Source organism: Podarcis vaucheri (genome assembly GCF_965113315.1).
Source record: "Podarcis vaucheri genome assembly, chromosome: 8".
Lineage (NCBI taxonomy): Eukaryota > Metazoa > Chordata > Lepidosauria > Squamata > Lacertidae > Podarcis > Podarcis vaucheri.
The window spans coordinates 51,794,499-51,815,120 of record NC_138766.1 but is presented as its reverse complement, the minus strand read 5'-3'; the positions used below and the strand labels follow the sequence as shown (position 1 = coordinate 51,815,120).

At 40.7% G+C, this 20,622-nt stretch overlaps 1 protein-coding gene and 1 long non-coding RNA gene across 2 annotated transcripts in view; one reads left to right on the top strand and one right to left on the bottom strand.

Annotated features, from left to right (window-relative positions):
* LOC309539081 overlaps positions 1 to 20,622 on the bottom strand; it is a 79,131-nt gene that overhangs the window by 50,272 nt on the left and 8,237 nt on the right. The window lies entirely within an intron of this gene.
* LOC309539754 (desmocollin-1-like) lies at positions 1,230 to 20,514 on the top strand (the record flags this gene model as incomplete). The annotated part of the gene is made up of 14 exons (XM_082236103.1): positions 1,230 to 1,427; positions 2,010 to 2,135; positions 2,933 to 3,088; positions 4,721 to 4,865; positions 5,976 to 6,151; positions 6,575 to 6,709; positions 7,794 to 7,979; positions 13,472 to 13,728; positions 13,857 to 13,996; positions 15,551 to 15,763; positions 15,864 to 16,136; positions 17,049 to 17,200; positions 17,913 to 18,365; positions 19,781 to 20,514. The coding sequence occupies 14 exons, from the start codon at positions 1,230 to 1,232 to the stop codon at positions 20,240 to 20,242; spliced, it is 3,072 nt and encodes a 1,023-aa protein (XP_082092229.1). The 3' UTR covers positions 20,243 to 20,514.

Below are 20,622 nucleotides of genomic sequence, written 5' to 3'. Positions count from 1 at the left end.
ACTCCTGTCACTCTTGCTTCAAGACCCCTCTTCTTTCACCATTGTAGGAACACCAAACCTAGTTAGTGGGCAAATGGGAGATGGCTTGCAAACAGATGGTAAATTCATGGGAAGAAGGAAGGGAATTAAGGGGTTCACTGGGCTGGGGGAAACTGTTGCATTCCTGAAAATATAATTAGGAATATGAGTGATGGAGTCTGTTGATCAAGCTTGAGGTTTTTTCCAGTTTTGAGGGAAACTGTTCCATATTTCAAGCCCAGTTTATTTATTTATTTCACTACATTTATACAGTATATCACTTGACTGCAATAAAATCTCTAAGCAGTTTGCAAAATTCCAAGGACAATATTCTTCATTACTGATATGTTTAATTCTCTCTCTTTGTGTATTAACTTTTAGTAGAGTCTCTTATTTGGTGTAAAGGAACCTGAAGCAACATATATTTTGAAGATATAGGAGATCCATTAATGGACATTTTGCTTCTCAGCTGAACCCTTTACAATTCACAGGTCTTTTGAATTTGGGGTCAGCAAATAAATTTGCTGGAATGAGGAATACAGGATTGGGATATGAGAACTCTACAGTTCCACTGATGTAGACGTTTGTTGTTATCAAAGCAAACTAACTGCTGAATACTTTTAGAATTTAAATAACAAGCCAATCAATACAAAGTTTGTATTGAAATAATTTTGTTGCTTCATGAAAAAAAAAGAATGATTTACGGTTTTGGTCTCTCTCTCTCTCTCTCTCTCTTTAAGGTATTGAGTTTATCTTCTGAAGCTTGCAAGAAAGTAACTTTTAATGTCCCTCAGAAACTAAAGGCAGGGGCATTTGTCGGCCAAGGTGAGAATCCAAGAATGTGTTATTGCTGTTGTTGTCAAATATGTACTATTTGAAAACCAATAATATATAGGCAAATTAAAATTTAACCCGAGTTGTTTCCAGATTCTGGAGTTCAAATTCTAAGGTTACCTAAATTATCCTACATATTATGCGAATTGTACAGATCTGGAGGACAATAGGCTATGGGGAGTGCCCAGACCACCTGTGCCATCAACAGCTAAGCAATTTGTGGCCAGGGCAGCGGGGACTCCTCTGCCTGTCTATCATAAATTTGATTTGGCACTAAATATAGTTTCAGACACCTTTGTTTGGAATTACGTCTTTGTAAACTATTTTTCCTCCTCATTTCAACTAGTCCTTTAAATTTATATTTTCCTACAGTAAACATGAAACAGTGTCTTAATCATTCTGAAATTATTTACTCAAACAATCCCAATTTCACAATTCAAGAAGATGGCTCATTGTATACAACAAGGGATGTTTCCCTGACTTCCCATGAAATCATCATCACCATATTTCTTAAAAGCAATCATGAACAGGAACAAAAGAAGATACATATTAGTTTGCTCACACATTCAAAAAAGGTAAGCATATCTGATTTGCATCAGTATATCTTATCCTGCTTTTTCTGCTCTTTTCACTTCTTCCTCATCTTTTAGTGCTGCTGTTTTACTTTGAAGGACAATTTTCATAACTCTGTGATCAGAATCTGAATGTGTATTGTTGGAATCTTCTCCCAAATTACTGCTAAATATTCCACTAAAAACAGAACTGATAAAGCACAGATAAAAATAGAAAGTTATAACCTTGATCAATGACATAATACAAATTCAACATGGAAGAAAAAAAAGAATTTAATGGACATAGCGCAAGGACAAAAATATTAGATTTGTTTCGCGTGACATAAGAATGCTACTATTCCCATATGCTACAATTATCCTAGAAGTCAGGAAGTCTTATTAACTGTTAAAATATTTGTAATTCTAGCAGAGAGATAGACACAGAGGGACTGAAAAATAAAGTGACGCAACACATAGGGTGGCATCCAACTTAATCAGAGGAGACCCATTGAAATCAATGGATTTAGGTGCCTTGAATATGACTTGGCTGAATACTGCTCATGATTGCTATTGTTGTTTGCTTAGTTATCTCTCCCGTTCTTCTAGGTCCCAATAGCAAAGGCAAGACATTTACGAGATACTTTTCTTAGACGAACTAAACGGAGATGGGGTCCTGTCCCAACTATTTTAATGGAAAACTCACTTGGACCTTATCCAATGCAAATTCAACAGGTATGTTTTAAATTCACCTCTTCATTTTTACTTTTCAAATTATCAGTCAAGGATTTTTGAGCAGCTTGGCATATGTTATAAGTGATCAGTAACAGAACTTCAATCAATAGAAACTATGATTGAAGCCTTCAGATACACAGCATACTCTCTGCCCTCCAATTCTTGCTAGGCAGCCAAGAACTTTACTGTTAAACCCATCGTTTGTGTCTATAAATGATTGCCCCATCTGGTAAACTCATCTGTCTGGGGGAATTGTTTGTTGCATCACTATTGCTGATATATACATTGCTGCAGAAATCTGGGATTAGGGAAACCAGTTTGTCTCTGCCTACATCTTTTGAAGAAGCTTGTAATTGCAATGTAAATATCTAAAGTCAGCTATTTAACACCAGAGAATGAAATCCATTTAAATGCTTCAGCTTTTGCCTGGAAGTACCAAGGAAACAACAGCTTGAGTCTGATGGGAGTTCAATATAAGGCTTTTACATTTGTAAGCAACTAGCTATGTGGAACAGCCTAATCAAGTGCTACTGGAAGGATTTTTTTTATTTAGCCTAATCATATGAATTCTCCCTACTCTCACCAGGAACATGGTAAGCAAGTCACAAGCATTTTAGACTTTGCATGGAGCTACTATCACATGAAACATTTATTTCCTGTGTCCATAATATTTGAATTGATGTGTAAATATTTTGTTTTTGCATCTTGGGATTGCTAACGGATTCTGAATAAATAGACAAGAAAACAAGATTTTGTTAATTATTATTTCTGTTTCAAATTGGTTTGCATTTACACAGCTGCTTTCCGACACATCCCTAACATACGATATCAGATACTCCATAAGTGGTCATGGTGTTGACAAGCCACCATATAATTATTTCTACATAGAGGAGGACACTGGAAATCTATTTGTTACCTGTCCAATCGACCGGGAAGAGTACCCAGAATTTCAGGTATGGGTTTCAGACTTCTGTTTACGTATTTACTGATAAGTAACAATTGGACAGATCCATGGTATTTCTTTTACTAAAAGTTTCTCTGAACAGGGCTGCCTTCAGATGTTTTCTAAAAGTTGTGTAATTCTTTATCTCCCTGACATCTGATGAGAGGGCATTCCACAGGGAGGGCCCCCACTGCTAAGAAGGCCCTCTGAAGTATAGTCTCCTCAAGGTAAAGAATTAAAAATGAATGAACAGATGCAACAATTATCTGTTGCAGCTGTCTGTATGTTACTTTTTTGACAGGTAACTGCATGATTGAGGGAAACACGCAGGGAAATGAGTTTTCAAACACTGTATCCACTACAGAGAAGCTGTTTTTGGTAGCCTCACAATGTTTACATTAGTCCTCAATTCTTCAATAGAAGGTGAGAGGGATTTGGTTGGTGAGCAACATGTAGAATCATCAGCAGGCCATGCACAGCATCAACTTGCCAATCAGAGCCAGGTGTTCCTGTACATGTAAATAGGTGGGAGGAGAATACTGATTTACTGGCTGCTAGCAGTACCAAGGCACTCAAGGAAACCTGAGAAGGCATTTGTGGGTTTTCTTACAGATGAAAGATAGCAACCAGCCTGCGCTCACCCCAGCCTATTATCTTCCTTTACTTCACAGCTTTCTGATAACACTTGCCCACTCATACTAGTGAAACAGTTCAGGAAAAGGTGAACAGGCAAGCAGACACAAAGAACATGATGCTTGAACCAGGCATTTGACTGACTAGATGTCTTTCCTCCTAAACTGTTGTTCTGGGCTGCTGTGTTGATATTTTGTCATTGGCTGTATTGTGGTTTTATTTTATGATTTCAATGAAAATTGTACTTCCTATAACCATTCAGTAAAGAGGAGACTACAATAATAAATATATAAATACCAACACTCAAGGTGCAGTGCCAATTGATGGGGATATATATGAAAACTTGTCCACAAAGATGGATTGTAGTTGAACCAGCAAAAAGGTACTTGCCCCACCTTCCCTTCACTGTTCCCATGTGGTCTTTCCTATCTTTCCCATATCTCCTTCTTCCTTCATCTCTCCTTTCCATGGCCCAAATGGCTGTGCCTAGTCCCTTATTTGTTTCCTTGCCTCAGGCCCCTGTTCGAACACACAATTGCCTTGCACAAGTCCTTCTTTCCCAGGCCATTCAATGGACTACTTTATTTGACCATTGCTTCCTCTGTACTTCACTTTGTATGATGCACAACTCCTTTGTACCTCCTTCACATGGCTCTTGGACTCTGTCCATTTCCTCTTATGCCACTTTACCTCATGCCCCTGCCTCCTTTCTCTCTTCTTCTTAGTCCAACTCAACTGTAGCCTTTCCTTATGTCTGTTTTTAAATGCATATACTCTGGGAGATCACGGAGACACAATGTCCCATGCTTTTCTGGATGTACAGGTGGACTGCTCACCAGAAAGGCCACACACAGCATATAACAGCCTGTTCACCTTGGCAGATTCTTGTTTAGAAACTTGGACTGAAGTAATTGTATCCTGATTTGTTAAAAATATATATTTTTTTCTGCTTCAGATCAACTAGCAAATAAATGTTTGTTTGTTTGTTTGTTTGCTCTTTTTTATACAGTTGATTTGCTATGCAATGACAGCAGATGGATATACACCAGAGATACCGCTTGTGCATATAATTAGAATAGAAGATGATAATGATAATGCCCCAGTGTTTGAGCAGGACGTTTATACTTTTCTTGTCTTTGAAAACTGTGGAATTGGTAATTTTAAAAATCTTTTCTTTTTTAAATAAATCATGCTTAGTTTAGACAGCAATATTTTAAAGGACTAATTAAAAACTGAGGTTCTGTGAATTGTATGTAAGCTCCATATTATTTTTATTTGCTATAATTCTGAGCTAATATCTGAGTTCCGAAAAATAATATTCTAAATATAGCCCTATTCAAGGATTCTGATTCTGGTTGGAGTAATCATATGACAGTCCCCATCCTCAGTCACATGGGGATGAGAGGCCTACCTCCATCTTCATAGCCATCATTCTTGTTACTCTTGATAGGAGCCAACTCCTAGGGGCTGGGGTGTGTGTCTTTGCTCCCCTAGTAAAATATTTGAGGGGATCAGGGGCCCCTAAAGTTTATGGGTATTGCCATCCAAATGGCTTCCATGCAGCATATCATGTGAAATGATTGTGCAGGGCAGGGCTTACATGCCCCCCATATTTCATTCAAGTTGGCATCCCCTGTTGCTCTCCATGAGTTAGAGGGCAACTGTGTGAAATGGGGAGCCTTCTATACTTGTGGAGTCTCCCCATGCATTTTAAAATACTGATTTTCCAGGTGTCTACAAGCCCTACAAATACAGTAGGTTCCCTGCTTCCCACAATTGCTCTCTAACCGATGAGAATGATGATGAGTAAGCATGATACGGGTAAATTCATCTCCAGAGTGTACCTGCTCCCCAAATGAGTTGTTGCTATAACCAGCAGGAGAACTTCGGTTTCTCATCAAATAAAGGGTGGTGAACCACTGTTCAGCAATGCAGTCCTAAAATAACGAACTTCACTATTTATGCAGTAGGAAGTCCCCAACAGCGGGGAAAACCAATCTGTTTCAAATAAGAATATAGAAAGATGCATAGACAGATATATCTGTTTCATTGATCAAATGTTAAGAACGGTTATATTTCTCTACAGATGTTTTAAAATAGGTATACTTAGGTATACAGAAGTGATTTTTTAAAAAAGCATTCTGACATACATGCCTGGATTTACATGTTTAGGTTAAGTGAAAAATACCACATCTAAATAATTATTTCAAAACTATCTTATGAAGGAAAGCTGGAAATTTAAAGATGATGTCTTGTACATGCAGGGACGCTAGTTGGACAAGTGACTGCAACAGACAATGATGAGCCATACACCCTACATACTGAAGTGAAATACAGAATTGTGTCCCAGGATCTTCAAAGTTATCAGAATTTAAGGGTATTTGCTATAAATCCAGATTCAGGTTCTATTACGGTGGTAACATCACATCTGGACAGAGAGGTAAATTACCTGTGCACCTAGCCTTTATTCACATGCCAAAACTCTGCCAATAAGGGCAACTTGGAGCTTTTTAGAGGAAAGGTAGATTATAAGGGAAATAAATGGGTACATAGCCATGCAATTGTTGTTTAGGATCAGAATGTGAAGTCATTCTTGCTCCCTTTTTAAAAAAACAAGGAGATGTGTTTGATGTTGCAAACAGATCATTTAAAGCATTTATTTCTCATAATGCTATTTTGTAGGCTCAAACAATGCCAAGCTGTTTTTTTCAATGCAGCATCCGCCATCTTGGCCAATATTATACAAACGTGTAACTATCTGAAGAACTGGGCAGTCCCATGGTCTCTGGTTTTCCTTTTCATAAAATCCTGGTGATTTTAATCAGAACAGGGAAATTATGTTTATATATTCCTTTTAATGCAGACAACACCAGAGTACACGTTACAAATTGAAGCAAGAGATATGGGAGGCCAGGAATTCGGTCTGTGCACTACAGCAAAAGTTATAATTACAGTTGGAGATGTAAATGACAATGCTCCACAATTAGAACAAAATGTGGTAAGTTTGTTATTGTTAAAATTCAACAGAGCTTTAAAAGATGTGGGTACCTCCTGAGCAGCCAGTATTTCCTATGGTGTAAATGTAATCATAATAAATGTTAAATTGAGGAAAAATACAATTATTTGCATTTTAACTATAGAGAATTCCTTCCCTGGCTATCAGGATGGAACATGTATTTACAGAATAATTGCCCAGACTATTCTATTCCTCTTAATCTTTCAAAAGTATAGCTTTGTTACAGTGCAATCCTATAGATATCTGCCCAGAAGCATGGCCTATTAAATTCAGTTGGGCTTACTCACTGGTACATGAATATAGGATTGCAGCCCAAGTCCCAAAGCAGAAAAGTATGTGTCTAACAGATTCTACTCTGTTAGATGCATGAAGGGTTAACCTCAGTTTGCAGCTATATAGACATGTGGGTAAAAAAGAAGAGGTGGGAGTGGAATGCTATTACCATGTGTGGCCAGGAGGCCACCAAAACAAGAGATACGTGTGTCCTATTACTATGGTAACTAAGATACAAATGCAAACAAGGCATAGATGCAAACAAATTCCCATCCTAGGGGTAAAGTATCAACTCAAGAGTGGATGTGGTCTAATCTCCAAAGATAATGAACAGGAAAAGCAAAATTAATAATAAAATTGTACCTTGGGTTACAAGACGCTTCAGGTTACAGACTCCGCTAACCCAGAAATAGTACCTCGGGTTAAGAACTTTGCTTCAGGATGAGAACAGAAATTGTGCTCCGGTGGCACGGCGGCAGCAGGAGGCCCCATTAGTTAAAGTGGTGCTTCAGGTTAAGAACATTTTCAGGTTAAGAACAGGCCTCCAGAACGAATTACGTTCTTAACCTGAGGTACCACTGTATACGTGAACACCAAGGGACAATCACATCCTGTAGTGAGCTAGCCATTCCCAATTGTGGCTCAGTTCAAGTCTGGTAGTGTCAGATCTGCACAAGGCTTGAAACTCTGCAGCTTCACCACAGGAGTTAAAGTATTTTATTGTTGCTTTTGGAAAATTATTTCACTGTTCTAGAAGTGTTTATTAATTGCTTATTTGAAAACTTCATTTCAGTATGAAGTGAAAATATATGAAAACGAAGAAAATATAGAAATATTGTGCATTCCTGTAAGAGATAATGATGAACCTGGGACTCCTTCATGGTTGGCTGAATTCACAATTATAAAAGGAAATGAAGATAATGCTTTTTCTATGAATATTGATCAAGAGAGGAATGTCGGGTGTTTACTTGTTTTAAAGGTAAATGCAGATGGGGAAAAATTACTGTGGTACAAAGGTATATTACTAATGGGTATATTACTAACTGATGCAGGTATATTACTATATACCTGCTAAAGGTACTAAAGGTATATTACTAACTGATGCAGGGCATCAGTTGAAGAAGGAGCAAAAAGGGTTTTCTTGTGTGTGTGTGTGTTTCTTTGTGGCTGATTAGCTGTTTTCCCTGTGTAAAGGTCAGAGGGGGCAGGGTTTCTGTTGAGGCAGGGGATTAGCTGTGGGAGGAGCTTATCAGAGTTTGCAGGGCATCAGTTGAAGAAGGAGCAAAAAGGGTTTTCTTGTGTGTGTGTGTTTCTTTGTGGCTCATTAGCTGTTTTCCCTGTGTAAAGGTCAGAGGGGGCAGGGTTTCTGTTGAGGCAGGGGATTAGCTGTGGGAGGAGCTTATCAGAGTTTGCAGGGCATCAGTTGAAGAAGGAGCAAAAAGGGTTTTCTTGTGTGTGTGTGTTTCTTTGTGGCTGATTAGCTATTTTCCCTGTGTAAAGGTCAGAGGGGGCAGGGTTTCTGTTGAGGCAGGGGATTAGCTGTGGGAGGAGCTTATCAGAGTTTGCAGGGCATCAGTTGAAGAAGGAGCAAAAAGGGTTTTCTTGTGTGTGTGTGTGTGTTTCTTTGTGGCTGATTAGCTGTTTTCCCTGTGTAAAGGTCAGAGGGGGCAGGGTTTCTGTTGAGGCAGGGGATTAGCTGTGGGAGGAGCTTATCAGTGTTTGCAGGGCAGCGGCGCGCGCCTAGTGGCGCGCGCAGTTAGATCCATCTTTTAGATTTAGGGGAGCTAGTCTCAAACGTTTGTTGAGGGAGATCTAGGTGTTTTTTTGTGTGGGGGAAGTTATTTGTCCTGTCTTCAAGCTTTTTATGATGGAGGACCTCTGTAGCCAACCCCAACGACACGATCTCAAGATGGAAGGGGAGGGAACAGCTGCAGTCGCCTGCGATTCCTGCGCAATGTTTGCCATCTTGCCAAAGGTTGCAGGCAGCTTTACCTGCAGCAATTGCATGTTGATTGCCCTCTTAAAAGACAAAGTCCAGCAACTGGAGGAACGTGTAGCTACGCTCCAAAGAATTAGAGAGCTGGAGCTCTTCTTGGAAGCAACAGAGCACACCGTCTCCACCAAGGAGGAGACAGGGGACTCCCCTGAGAAGGAGTCTAGTTCACCAACACAGGAGCCAGATATATGGAGAAACGTGACTCAAAGAAGTAGGAGGCCCAGGGTTCACTCTGATTGCTTAGAAATACACAATCGCTTTGAGGTCCTCTCCCCTAGCATGGAAGACGAAGAGCAGACTCCATTTGAGGATCTCTCCCTCATTACAGTCGATCATATGAAGACGAGCAGCAAAGTCAGTCCTCAGGGAATGTGCAGGCGACCTTGGAACGGACAGCTCACGGAAGAACCCCGACCAAACCTAAGAGGAGGCGTGTAGTGGTGATAGGGGATTCCCTACTGAGGGGAACAGAAGCAGTGATCTGTGGGCCTGACAAGATGTCTCGGGAAGTGTGCTGTCTCCCCGGGGCTAAGATCCAAGATGTAACTGAACGACTGCAAGGAATCATAAAACCCACTGACAAATACCCCTTCCTCTTGGTTCATGTGGGAACCAATGACACTGCAAGCAATAGCCTCCAGAAGGTCAAAAGAGACTACGAGGCTCTCGGCAGGAAATTGAAGCAACTAAATGCACAAATTGTCATCTCGTCTGTCCTCCCAGTTGAACGACGTGGCCCAGGGAGAGAGGGGAAAATAGTGGAAGTGAACAGCTGGCTTCGCAAATGGTGTAAACAGGAACGGTTTGGATTCTTAGATCACGGACTGCAGTTTCTTGAAGATGGACTTCTGGCAAGTGATGGGCTGCACCTCACAACGGTTGGGAGAAATGTTTTTGCCAAAAATCTCAGAAACCTCATCAGGAGGGCTTTAAACTGACTAATGTGGGAGAGGGAGACAGTGCTCCTGAAGGTAGGAGTCTATCAATTAATGAAGATGATCATCCAAATGTCATAGACCAAATGGAGCAAACAGCACGCGGACCTAGTGGTGGGAGGAAAAAATCCTTAAATAAGAGACACGGGGGAATGATTAATGGACTTCAATGTCTGTACACTAATGCGCAAAGCATGGGAAATAAACAAGATGAGCTTGAGCTCTTGGTACAGCAAACTAAATATGACATAATAGGCATCACTGAAACCTGGTGGGATAAGTCCCACGATTGGAATGTAATAATGGGGGGATACAATCTATTTCAGAGAAACAGACCAGACAAGAAAGGAGGAGGAGTGGCGTTATATGTCAGGGATGTGTATACCTGTGAAGAGATCCAAGATTTAGATCCTCAAAGCCAAAGTGAGAGCATTTGGGTCAAAATTAAGGGAGAGAAGAATAACAGAGACCTCATTGTGGGAGTTTACTATAGATCCCCAAGCCAAACGGAGGACATAGATGATGCCTTCCTGGAACAGATGGCCAAGCATGCAAAAGGAAGGGAGATAGTAGTAATGGGGGACTTCAATTACCCGGATATTTGTTGGACGTCAAACTCAGCCAAGAGCATAAGGTCAAACAGATTCCTCACTGGCCTTGCAGACAACTTCATTGTCCAGAAAGTGGGAGAAGCAACAAGAGGAACAGCCATTTTAGATCTGGTCCTAACCAATGTTGATGACCTGGTTAGTGGGGTAGAAGTGGAAGGATCATTAGGCGCGAGTGATCATGCTCTTCTGAAGTTTACTATACAGCGGAAAGGAGCAGCCAAGCATACTAGGACTCAATTTCTTGACTTTAAGAAAGCCGACTTCATAAAACTTAGGGAAGTGCTGGGTGAGATCCCATGGACAACAATACTAAAAGGAAAGGGAGTTCATGATGGCTGGGAGTTTGTTAAGAGGGAGATACTAAAAGCACAACGTCAGGCAATACCAATGAGACGGAAACATGGAAGGTGCCTAAAGAAGCCAGGGTGGCTATCTAAAGAACTTTTAACTGAATTAAGATTAAAAAAGGATGTGTACAAAAAATGGAAAAGGGGGGAAACCACCAAAGAGGAATTCAAACAAATAGCCAGCACGTGTAGACACAAAGTCAGAAAAGCTAAAGCAAAGAATGAACTCAGGCTTGCTAGAGAGGTTAAAAGCAACAAAAAAGGCTTTTATGGGTATGTTCGTAGCAAAAGGAAGAACAAAGAAACAATGGGGTCACTCAGAGGAGAAGATGGTGAAATGCAAACAGGGGACACAGAAAGGGCTGAACTCCTCAATGCCTTCTTTGCCTCAGTCTTCTCCGATAAAGAAAACAATGCCCGACCTGAAGAATTTGGAGCAAATGATTCAGCAAAGGAAACACAGCCCAGAATAACTAAGGAGATAGTACAAGAATATTTGGCTAGTTTAGATGTATTCAAGTCTCCAGGGCCAGATGAACTGCATCCAAGAGTATTAAAAGAACTGGCAGATGTGATCTCAGAACCACTGGCAGTCATCTTTGAGAATTCCTGGAGAACAGGCGAAGTCCCGGCAGACTGGAGGAGGGCAAATGTTGTCCCTATTTTCAAAAAGGGGAAAAGAGAGGACCCAAATAATTACCGCCCAGTCAGTCTGACATCAATAGCAGGGAAGATTCTGGAGCAGATCATTAAGCAAACAGTCTGTGAGCACCTAGAAAGGAATGCTGTGATCACCAATAGTCAGCATGGATTTCTGAAAAATAAGTCATGTCAGACTAACCTGATCTCGTTTTTTGACAGAATTACAAGCCTGGTAGATGAAGGGAACGCAGTGGATGTAGCCTACCTTGATTTCAGCAAGGCATTTGACAAGGTGCCCCATGATATTCTTGTAAAGAAGCTGGTAAAATGCGGTCTTGACTATGCTACCACTCAGTGGATTTGTAACTGGCTGACTGACCGAACCCAAAGGGTGCTCATCAATGGTTCCTCTTCATCCTGGAGAAGAGTGACTAGTGGGGTGCCACAGGGTTCTGTCTTGGGCCCGGTCTTATTCAACATCTTTATCAACGACTTGGATGATGGACTCAAGGGCATCCTGATCAAATTTGCAGATGACACCAAACTGGGAGGGGTGGCTAACACCCCAGAGGACAGGATCACACTTCAAAACGACCTTGACAGATTAGAGAACTGGGCAAAAATAAACAAGATGAATTTTAACAGGGAGAAATGTAAAGTATTGCACTTGGGCAAAAAAAATGAGAGGCACAAATACAAGATGGGTGACACCTGGCTTGAGAGCAGTACATGTGAAACGGATCTAGGAGTCTTGGTTGACCACAAACTTGACATGAGCCAACAGTGTGACGCGGCAGCTAAAAAAGCCAATGCAATTCTGGGCTGCATCAATAGGAGTATAGCATCTAGATCAAGGGAAGTAATAGTGCCACTGTATTCTGCTCTGGTCAGACCACACCTGGAGTACTGTGTCCAGTTCTGGGCACCACAATTCAAGAAGGACACTGACAAACTGGAACGTGTCCAGAGGAGGGCAACCAAAATGGTCAAAGGCCTGGAAACAATGCCTTATGAGGAACGGCTAAGGGAGCTGGGCATGTTTAGCCTGCAGAAGAGGAGGTTAAGGGGTGATATGATAGCCATGTTCAAATATATAAAAGGATGTCACATAGAGGAGGGAGAAAGGTTGTTTTCTGCTGCTCCGGAGAAGCGGACACGGAGCAATGGATCCAAACTACAAGAAAGAAGATTCCACCTAAACATTAGGAAGAACTTCCTGACAGTAAGAGCTGTTTGACAGTGGAATTTGCTGCCAAGGAGTGTGGTGGAGTCTCCTACTTTGGAGGTCTTTAAGCAGAGGCTTGACAACCATATGTCAGGAGTGCTCTGATGGTGTTTCCTGCTTGGCAGGGGGTTGGACTCGATGGCCCTTGTGGTCTCTTCCAACTCTATGATTCTATGATTCTATATAGAGTTTTTTTGGAAATTATTTGATGGTATGCAACATAATTTTAAGCCCTGAAAGGCTGTTCTTGAAATGTTATATTTGTAACTATTTTCCAAGGGTTCCCAAGCTTGAAATGTTCCCCTAAAGGAAATTTATCCATGGTTTATGCAATTTGGGGGAAATAAGCAAGTATGAGGAAAAGGAAGGGTGGCAAGAAACTTAATGAAATTGCAAAATACCAATTGATAACCATTGTGTGGAATCCAAAAGGTGTCATTCTACTAATGGAAGGAATTCACTATACCAATAGGGAGGCAATTTTTGAAGACTCCCTATGCAGCCCACATCCCCTTAATTTACTCTGCAGGGTCCCTGGCCAGAGAAATCACCCCCCAAAAAATTCCCTCCCTGTTCTGCTTATGCATGTCTTCTGTCAGCAGAGTGACACCCATTGGATTCCACACATTATTTTTACCATATTTGTTCAAAGTTTATAACAGCAACCCAGTAATAAATATTGTGTTAGTTTTAACAGAAATGTGTTTGTTTCCAGGGACTGGACTATGAAACTTCCAAGGAGAGAAGATTAGAAATTGTTGTAAATAATGAAGCACCTTATATCCTAGCACCAAATTCAAGAGCCCCATCAAGAAACCCCACCACAATTGTGATTGAAGTTATGGATGTGGATGAGGGGCCAACATTTGCCACTGAATATATTATAACTTTAAGGGAATCTTTCCCAAAAGGAACAGTGGTTGGAATCTATCAAGCATATGACCCAGAAACTGGAGATAGCACAGGCATAAGGTACACTTTTAATTATAACACACTAATCTGGTTTATAGATTGTAGTTAAAAACAGGGAACAATTATAATTGGTTTATATTATCACATTGTACTAACGGTATACAACCCTCCTAAAATGTTCTCAATAGTTATGGAATAATAAATGACCCGTGCAACTGGATCACCATTGATGAAACAGGAGAGCTGATAACCACTACAATTTTAGACAGAGATATATTAAATGAGGAATACAGTCAATGCATTGTAACAGTCTCTGCAACTGACCAAAGTGAGTAACAAATGCTTGTAAACTGCTGATTATGCCATCTACATATTTGCAGTAGTATTTTGTATCTTTCTTTTAAACCACAGTGTTAAAAGAACTCTAATCCTATGACATCAGTGAGCTCACAATATGGATATAAATCATGGTTCCATCTGTATTTTATATATAATAAGCTTGCTACCGTGAAGAAAATGAAACAACAAAAAAACCCAGTAAACTGAATCATAAAAGGTTAAATTAAATAATACCAAATCCACATATTTTGTACTTGTTTTATGAATGCAGTTTTATCAATTTCATGCTGCTTATTTTTTTCTGAATGGCAGTACAGACATTTTTGCGAATAAATATTTTGAAATCTTGTTGATAATTCAGTAAGTCTTTAAAAAGAGCACTAAATGCTAAAAGGTAAAGGACCCCTGGATGGCTAAGTCCAGTCGAATTCGACTATGGGGTACGGTGTTCATCTCCGCTTTAAGGCCGAGTGAGCCAATGTTTGTCTGAAGACAGCTTTCTGGGTCATGTGGCCAGCATAACTAAATGGCTTCTGGCGCAATGGGACACCGTGACAGAAGCCAGATCGCATGGAAATGCTGTGTACCTTCCCGCCACAGCGGTACCTATTTATCTACTCACCCTTGTATGCTTTTGAACTGCTAGGTTTGCAGGAGCTGGGACAGAGCAACAGGAGCTCATCCCGTCACACAGATTAGAACTGCCGACCTTATGATCTGTAAACTCAAGAAGCTCAGTGGTTTAGACCACAGTGCCACTGTATCCCCTTAAAAAAAGCACTATTCCCATCCTAGCCCTGATTTTTGCTGTTGTTTAAGTGTAGACCAGGATAAACTTAATTCAGATACTTTTTTCTAAGCTTATTCATAGGTAAAGGTACCCCTGCCCGTACGGGCCAGTCGTGTCCGACTCTAGGGTTGTGCGCCCATCTCACTTAAGAGGCCGGGGGCCAGCGCTGTCCGGAGACACTTCCGGGTCACGTGGCCAGCATGACGAAGCTGCTCTGGCGAGCCAGCACCAGTGCAGCACACGGAAACGCCGTTTACCTTCCCGCTATAAAGCGGTACCTATTTATCTACTTGCACTTAGGGGTGCTTTTGAACTGCTAGGTGGGCAGGAGCTGGGACCGAACGGCGGGAGCTCACCCCGCCGTGGGGATTCGAACCGCCGACCATACGATCGGCAAGTCCTAGGCACTGAGGTTTTACCCACAGCGCCACCCGCGCCCCTAAGCTTATTCATAATAAGCTTAATTGATACCAGAAAGGTTGCATTTTCCTCAGAGTCCTACGGCGAACTCCATCTTCTGTTGCTGAACTGAATTCCTAGTTTGTTGCCCTGTTGCCACAGAAATAAGTCTAAAAGCTAGCTTTAATCCATGAGAGAGGGAGAGAGAGAGAGAGAGAGATTCTTATAATTTTCTATATTTGAGGCAGAACTTTTTTCCACTACTACATATTTGCACAGATTAGGTGAAGCCTGCTACTGTGTCAGTGTGTGACTATTTACAGCATTAAATCATGAAAAACTTCCATTTTCCAGGTGGTAAAACAGGTCTAGGGAAAATTGTGATAAACATCATGGATGAGAATGACAATTTCCCAGTGATTACGACAAAGAATTACACCATGTGTAAGGACAAAACACCAATTTGTATTACGGCCTTTGATGCCGATCTACCTCCTTACGCTGGACCTTTCCATTTTGAAATAGAGAATCGAATGGGCTTAACATGGAGGTTAACACCAAATGATGGTATGTACATGGTTTTCCCTGTCCCACTTCTGTAATAATAACTGTAGCTAACAGAACAAATAATGTAAAAATGTTCATCATTGCACAATTTGTTTTACAGATGAATCAGCATTGCTTTCACCCATGGAAGATATTGACTATGGCTATTATATAATACCTGTTAGGATATATGATAATGAAGGTAACAGTGGAATAAGTGAAATAACAGTTCACTACTGTGACTGTGACATTCCAAGTAATTGTTCTGTACGCAGCACAGTCGCCGCTCTGGAGAATGGGGCAATCCCTGTAGATCGCGTTCCATATCAAGCAGAATCTGCTTTTGGTCCCTGGGGCATTGCTGCAACAGTCCTTGGATCAGTATTATCACTGTGTAAGTATATCTCTCTCTTATAGATGATATCCAAAATGAGCCATTAACTCCAGTCTGCTGCAAAACTGCTTCTCCCTTGACTCTTCCTTGGAGTTCTAAATGTTCACTTAAAGTGGCTTAGTCCCATGTTTGTGTATATAGGTATGTTAAATGGAAAATGCACATAGCAATTAGCTACTGTGCACATTCACCAGGTGTCATGGAAAATGTGCACATGTCCACGAAGATGGAATTCTGCACATTTCCTGGTCAATTTGTACAATCCACAACAAGCTTTGGGCATATATCAACTACATTAGGTATGTTCTCTGGCCAATATGCATTAACTCCAACAGGGCTTGCAAAACGTGCATATCTCAACTGCATTCTGTACATACATGCTGACTGTTTGCTGTTTGGGAGAACTAGGCCTCTTTTCCAGAGCTATCAAATCTTCCAGAGGAAGAAAAGGGAGGGGGGAATGCCCTGAAATGAAAAATCATCCATAGCATTTTATTATTAGTCGTATTCATTAGATTTGTACACCACCCTTCATCCGTAGATCTCAGGGTAGTTCACAGCATAAAAATACAAGCTAAAGACACAAATAAACATAATAAGAACAAGACCAAACCAAACCAATAACCTCCTCCTGCTCCCCCAAAAACATTTAAAAGGCTATAGGATGTTAATCAGCCAAAGGCTTAGTTGAAGAGGAACATTTTCACCTGGTGCCTAATGGTGTATGATGAAGGTACCAGCTGAACATCCCTGGAGAGATCATTTCACAAGTGGGGAGCCACCCTTTACTTTACTATTTGCTTTATATAAAATATGTAACAATTTACTTATTAAATTCAGTTCCCTTCATGCATGACTTTGAATCACATAATTAAAAACTAAAGCTCAGATTATGTGTATTTCTTTCTACAGCGGGGATGATGGTACCCTGTGGTTACTGGCTCCATAAAAGAAATTCCAATACTGAAGAAGCGCCTGGAGCAGCACCTGGAGAAGCGTCTAATAATGCAGCTTTTGAGAACTTAATGATGTCAAACACAGAGGCACCAGGTGAAGAAATGACAGTAAGTAGCATTTTATGGCTAAAAGTTATGAAGTTCCGTACTGCATTTGCTTTCTAAAAAGTGGGGTGTGGGTGGGTGGGTGCACACTAAATATTAGAGTTGCTGTGTTACTATAAAAGGGGAAAAACATGCTTGCAATGTTTTATCTTTTTAGTGTGTGTACTTTTGAGCTAACTCCTGCACTGTGGTTGTGAGAGAGCGTGTGAGTGAGAGACAGAGAAAGGTGGGGGATCAGTAAGAAGACTGCTGAGCACCCAAAAAATTCCAAAACATAAGGTGGTATTCAACTAAGTTTTATTCGGAATATACACATGGAAATTAATGAACATGGCTACGTTTCTGGGTTCAGAAAAGATTGGGATTCATTTTCTTGGGTTTGGAGGTCAAGTTAAGCCAACTCTACTTGCCAAATAAGATGGTGGACAGTAAGTTAGCTGCAGCACTTTATCATGGTTATAAGAGGACCTGGCCATGTATTTCTGGATCCTGGAATGGCATGCAGGCAAGAGAGTTGCTGAGTTGTGGAGATGGTAAGGCCCACAAGTTACTGCTTTGAGTTGGTATGGGATATGCATACATAATGGGGGAAATAGTTGGTTTGGGTTCAGGCCCTGTTTTTCCGAGAATTCAGGAATCTTATCTCCCAAACTATAGATGGTAAAAAGAAACTGCTGCTTCTTTTACAAAATTCTGCTGTTATCTTTCTTTTCAGGTTCTAAATATACTTCCAGTGAGCACACTGAATACAGCTGTAAGCATGGGCACAGTTGCAGAGAAAACTGGAAAGCAGGAAGGTTTGGAAGTGATAAAAGGAGAAGGCCATCACCCACCAGAATTGGTCAAAGGTGGAGGAAATAAACTGGCAGCATCTTTACATGACATCAGAGGGCAAAGCAAACCAGAATTAGTCAAAGGAGGAGGAAAACTCTTGGCATCATCTTTACATGATATTACAGGGCATCGCAAACCAGAATTAGTAAAAGGTGGAGGAACTCTATTGGCAGCATCTTTACATGATATCAGAGGGTATCGCAAACCAGAATTATTCAAAGGTGGAGGAAATCACTTGACAGCATCTTTACACAATATCAAACAACCCATACGGAGTTCCTCCAGAGATTTGTGCTCACAATGGCAGGAATTTACCAATCCTCATTTAGCTAAAGTAAGCATACTGATACAGATTTCCCATGGTTTATGTTTGGATTAATGTTAAGACTATCCACCGTAGTGCGATATATTTCAGTTAAGTAGCTACAGTTAGTTCATGTTCTGGATTTTAATATTGGCTGTAGCTCTCTAGTTATTTGATACACTTAGGCTGTTTTACTGGAAAGATCCATGTTGTTCGTGCTTGTGAGGTGTTTGTGTGGCCCACAATTATTAATTTATTTCCAAAAAAGAATCGAAGGTCACTCACAGCATAGCATACCGTTAATACAATAAAAGCTAAAAATTCAGTTATAATACTAAATAGCATAAAGCAGTGAGATAAAACATAATCCATAAAGATCACAGCAGAAAACAAGTCAATACCATCAATGAATGCCTCATACAAGCAGTATAAAATAGTATCAGTCACTTATCAAGCAAGACAACATAGCTCAAAGAGTGGGGAAAGCCAGACCACCTTCCTTTGGGACGGTGTTTCAGAGCTTTGGTGCAACTACTGAGAAAGTCCTACCTATTCAAATGCTTCCATTATTTGAATGCAGAGCCTAATGCTGATGCTCAAGGTATCCCACAGTGTGATGTGGAGGCTAATAAAAGGTAAAAAATGTAAGGGTAAAGGACCCCTGGATGGTTAAGTCCAGTAAAAGGCAACTATGGGGTAAAGAACTCATCTCGCTTTCAGGCCGAGGGAGCCGGTGTTTGTCCACAGACAGCTTTCTGGGTCACGTGGCCAGCATGACTAAACCGCTTCTGGCACAATGGAACACCATGACATAAACCAGAGCGTGCGGAAACACCGTTTACCTTCCTGCCACAGCAGTACCTATTTATCTACTTGTACTGGCGTGCTTTTGAACTGCTAGGTTGGCAGGAGCTGGGACAGAGCAACGGGAGCTAATGCAATCTTAGGTTGCATTTATAGCAGCACGGTGCTCGGAAAACAAGATGAAAGAGTTCCATTCTGGTCTGCACTAGTCAGGCCAAATGTGAAGTCCTCTGTCTAGTTCTTGCCATCAAAATTTTAAAAGGAAATTGATAAAAGAAAGAAAGCCCACAGATTCTGTACTGACCAGGAAGGGGGTATTTTGTTCACTGCCCAGGCATTCTGTTGAATGAAGGGTGACATAAAAGCACAATAAATATTAATAAATAGGCGGCTAGAAAATCCCTTTCAACCCAGTGATTCCATCCTGTGTAGTATGGTATAGATTGACACAAGAAGCTGATCATTGCCTTTAATAAACAGTATGCAAACTGCATTGTTATGCTTTATAGAAAGGGACTTAAATAGTATGAATCATATACATGAATTATATTCTTCTTTGTATGCAGGAACCAGTTAGAAGCTCTGATTTATGTTTAGGTGCATTTAAGAAAATGGTTAACGTGTATTTTCTTTGTGTGCAGAAGGTGTTTTTGTGCGAACAGGAGGAAGAACGTAAACGTGTCGGCGAATATGTACATTCATATAAATATGAAGGAAAAGGATCGCTGGTTGGTTCCCTAAGCTCCTGTACTGGCGAGTCATCATCAGAAGAACTTGAGTTTTTAAATGAGCCAGAGCCTGCTTTTAAGACATTGGTTGAAGCCTTTGTAATGAAGAAGCATGCTTCCGTTGGTTCTGAAACCCACCTGCACAATTCTACAGGAAGCTATGTGCTAACTTCCACAGTTGGCGGCAGCAATGCTTCTGAATACCAGCTGCTGGAAACCACAGGACAGAAGAGTGCTCTCGTGCCCAGAACGTGCTTGCTGGTTTCCCAAAGGCAACTTGTTGGCCACTGTGAGAACAGGATGCTGGAGCAGATGGGCCACTGGTCTGACACAGCAGGCTCCTCTTATCTTCTTAACTCCATTGAAATGAATTAATGTTCTTGTACCTCCCTAGTTCATCCCAATAGGATTTGAGCAGGAAAGCATGGCCTACTGTAGGCTGTCCCCATTCACATGTATCTTTCTCCCCCCCTTTTTTATTTAAGTAGGCTCTAAAAGAGTTGATTTAGTGGGTTTTTAAAAAATAATAATTGAGATTCTGAAATTTGACCTAACTGCACAAAACAGTTTTAAGCTCAGGTGCCTAATTTCATATTTTTAACAAAATGTAGTTTCGTCCTTATCTTTAAAAACACCCTTTGGAAACAGTAACACTCTATTATTTCAATTTCAATATTATCTGTCACATGTCTGGCAAACAGAAAGTATTACTTGGTTTAGTGTCTCTTTTCAAAGACTTCTAGTAATAATTTTCT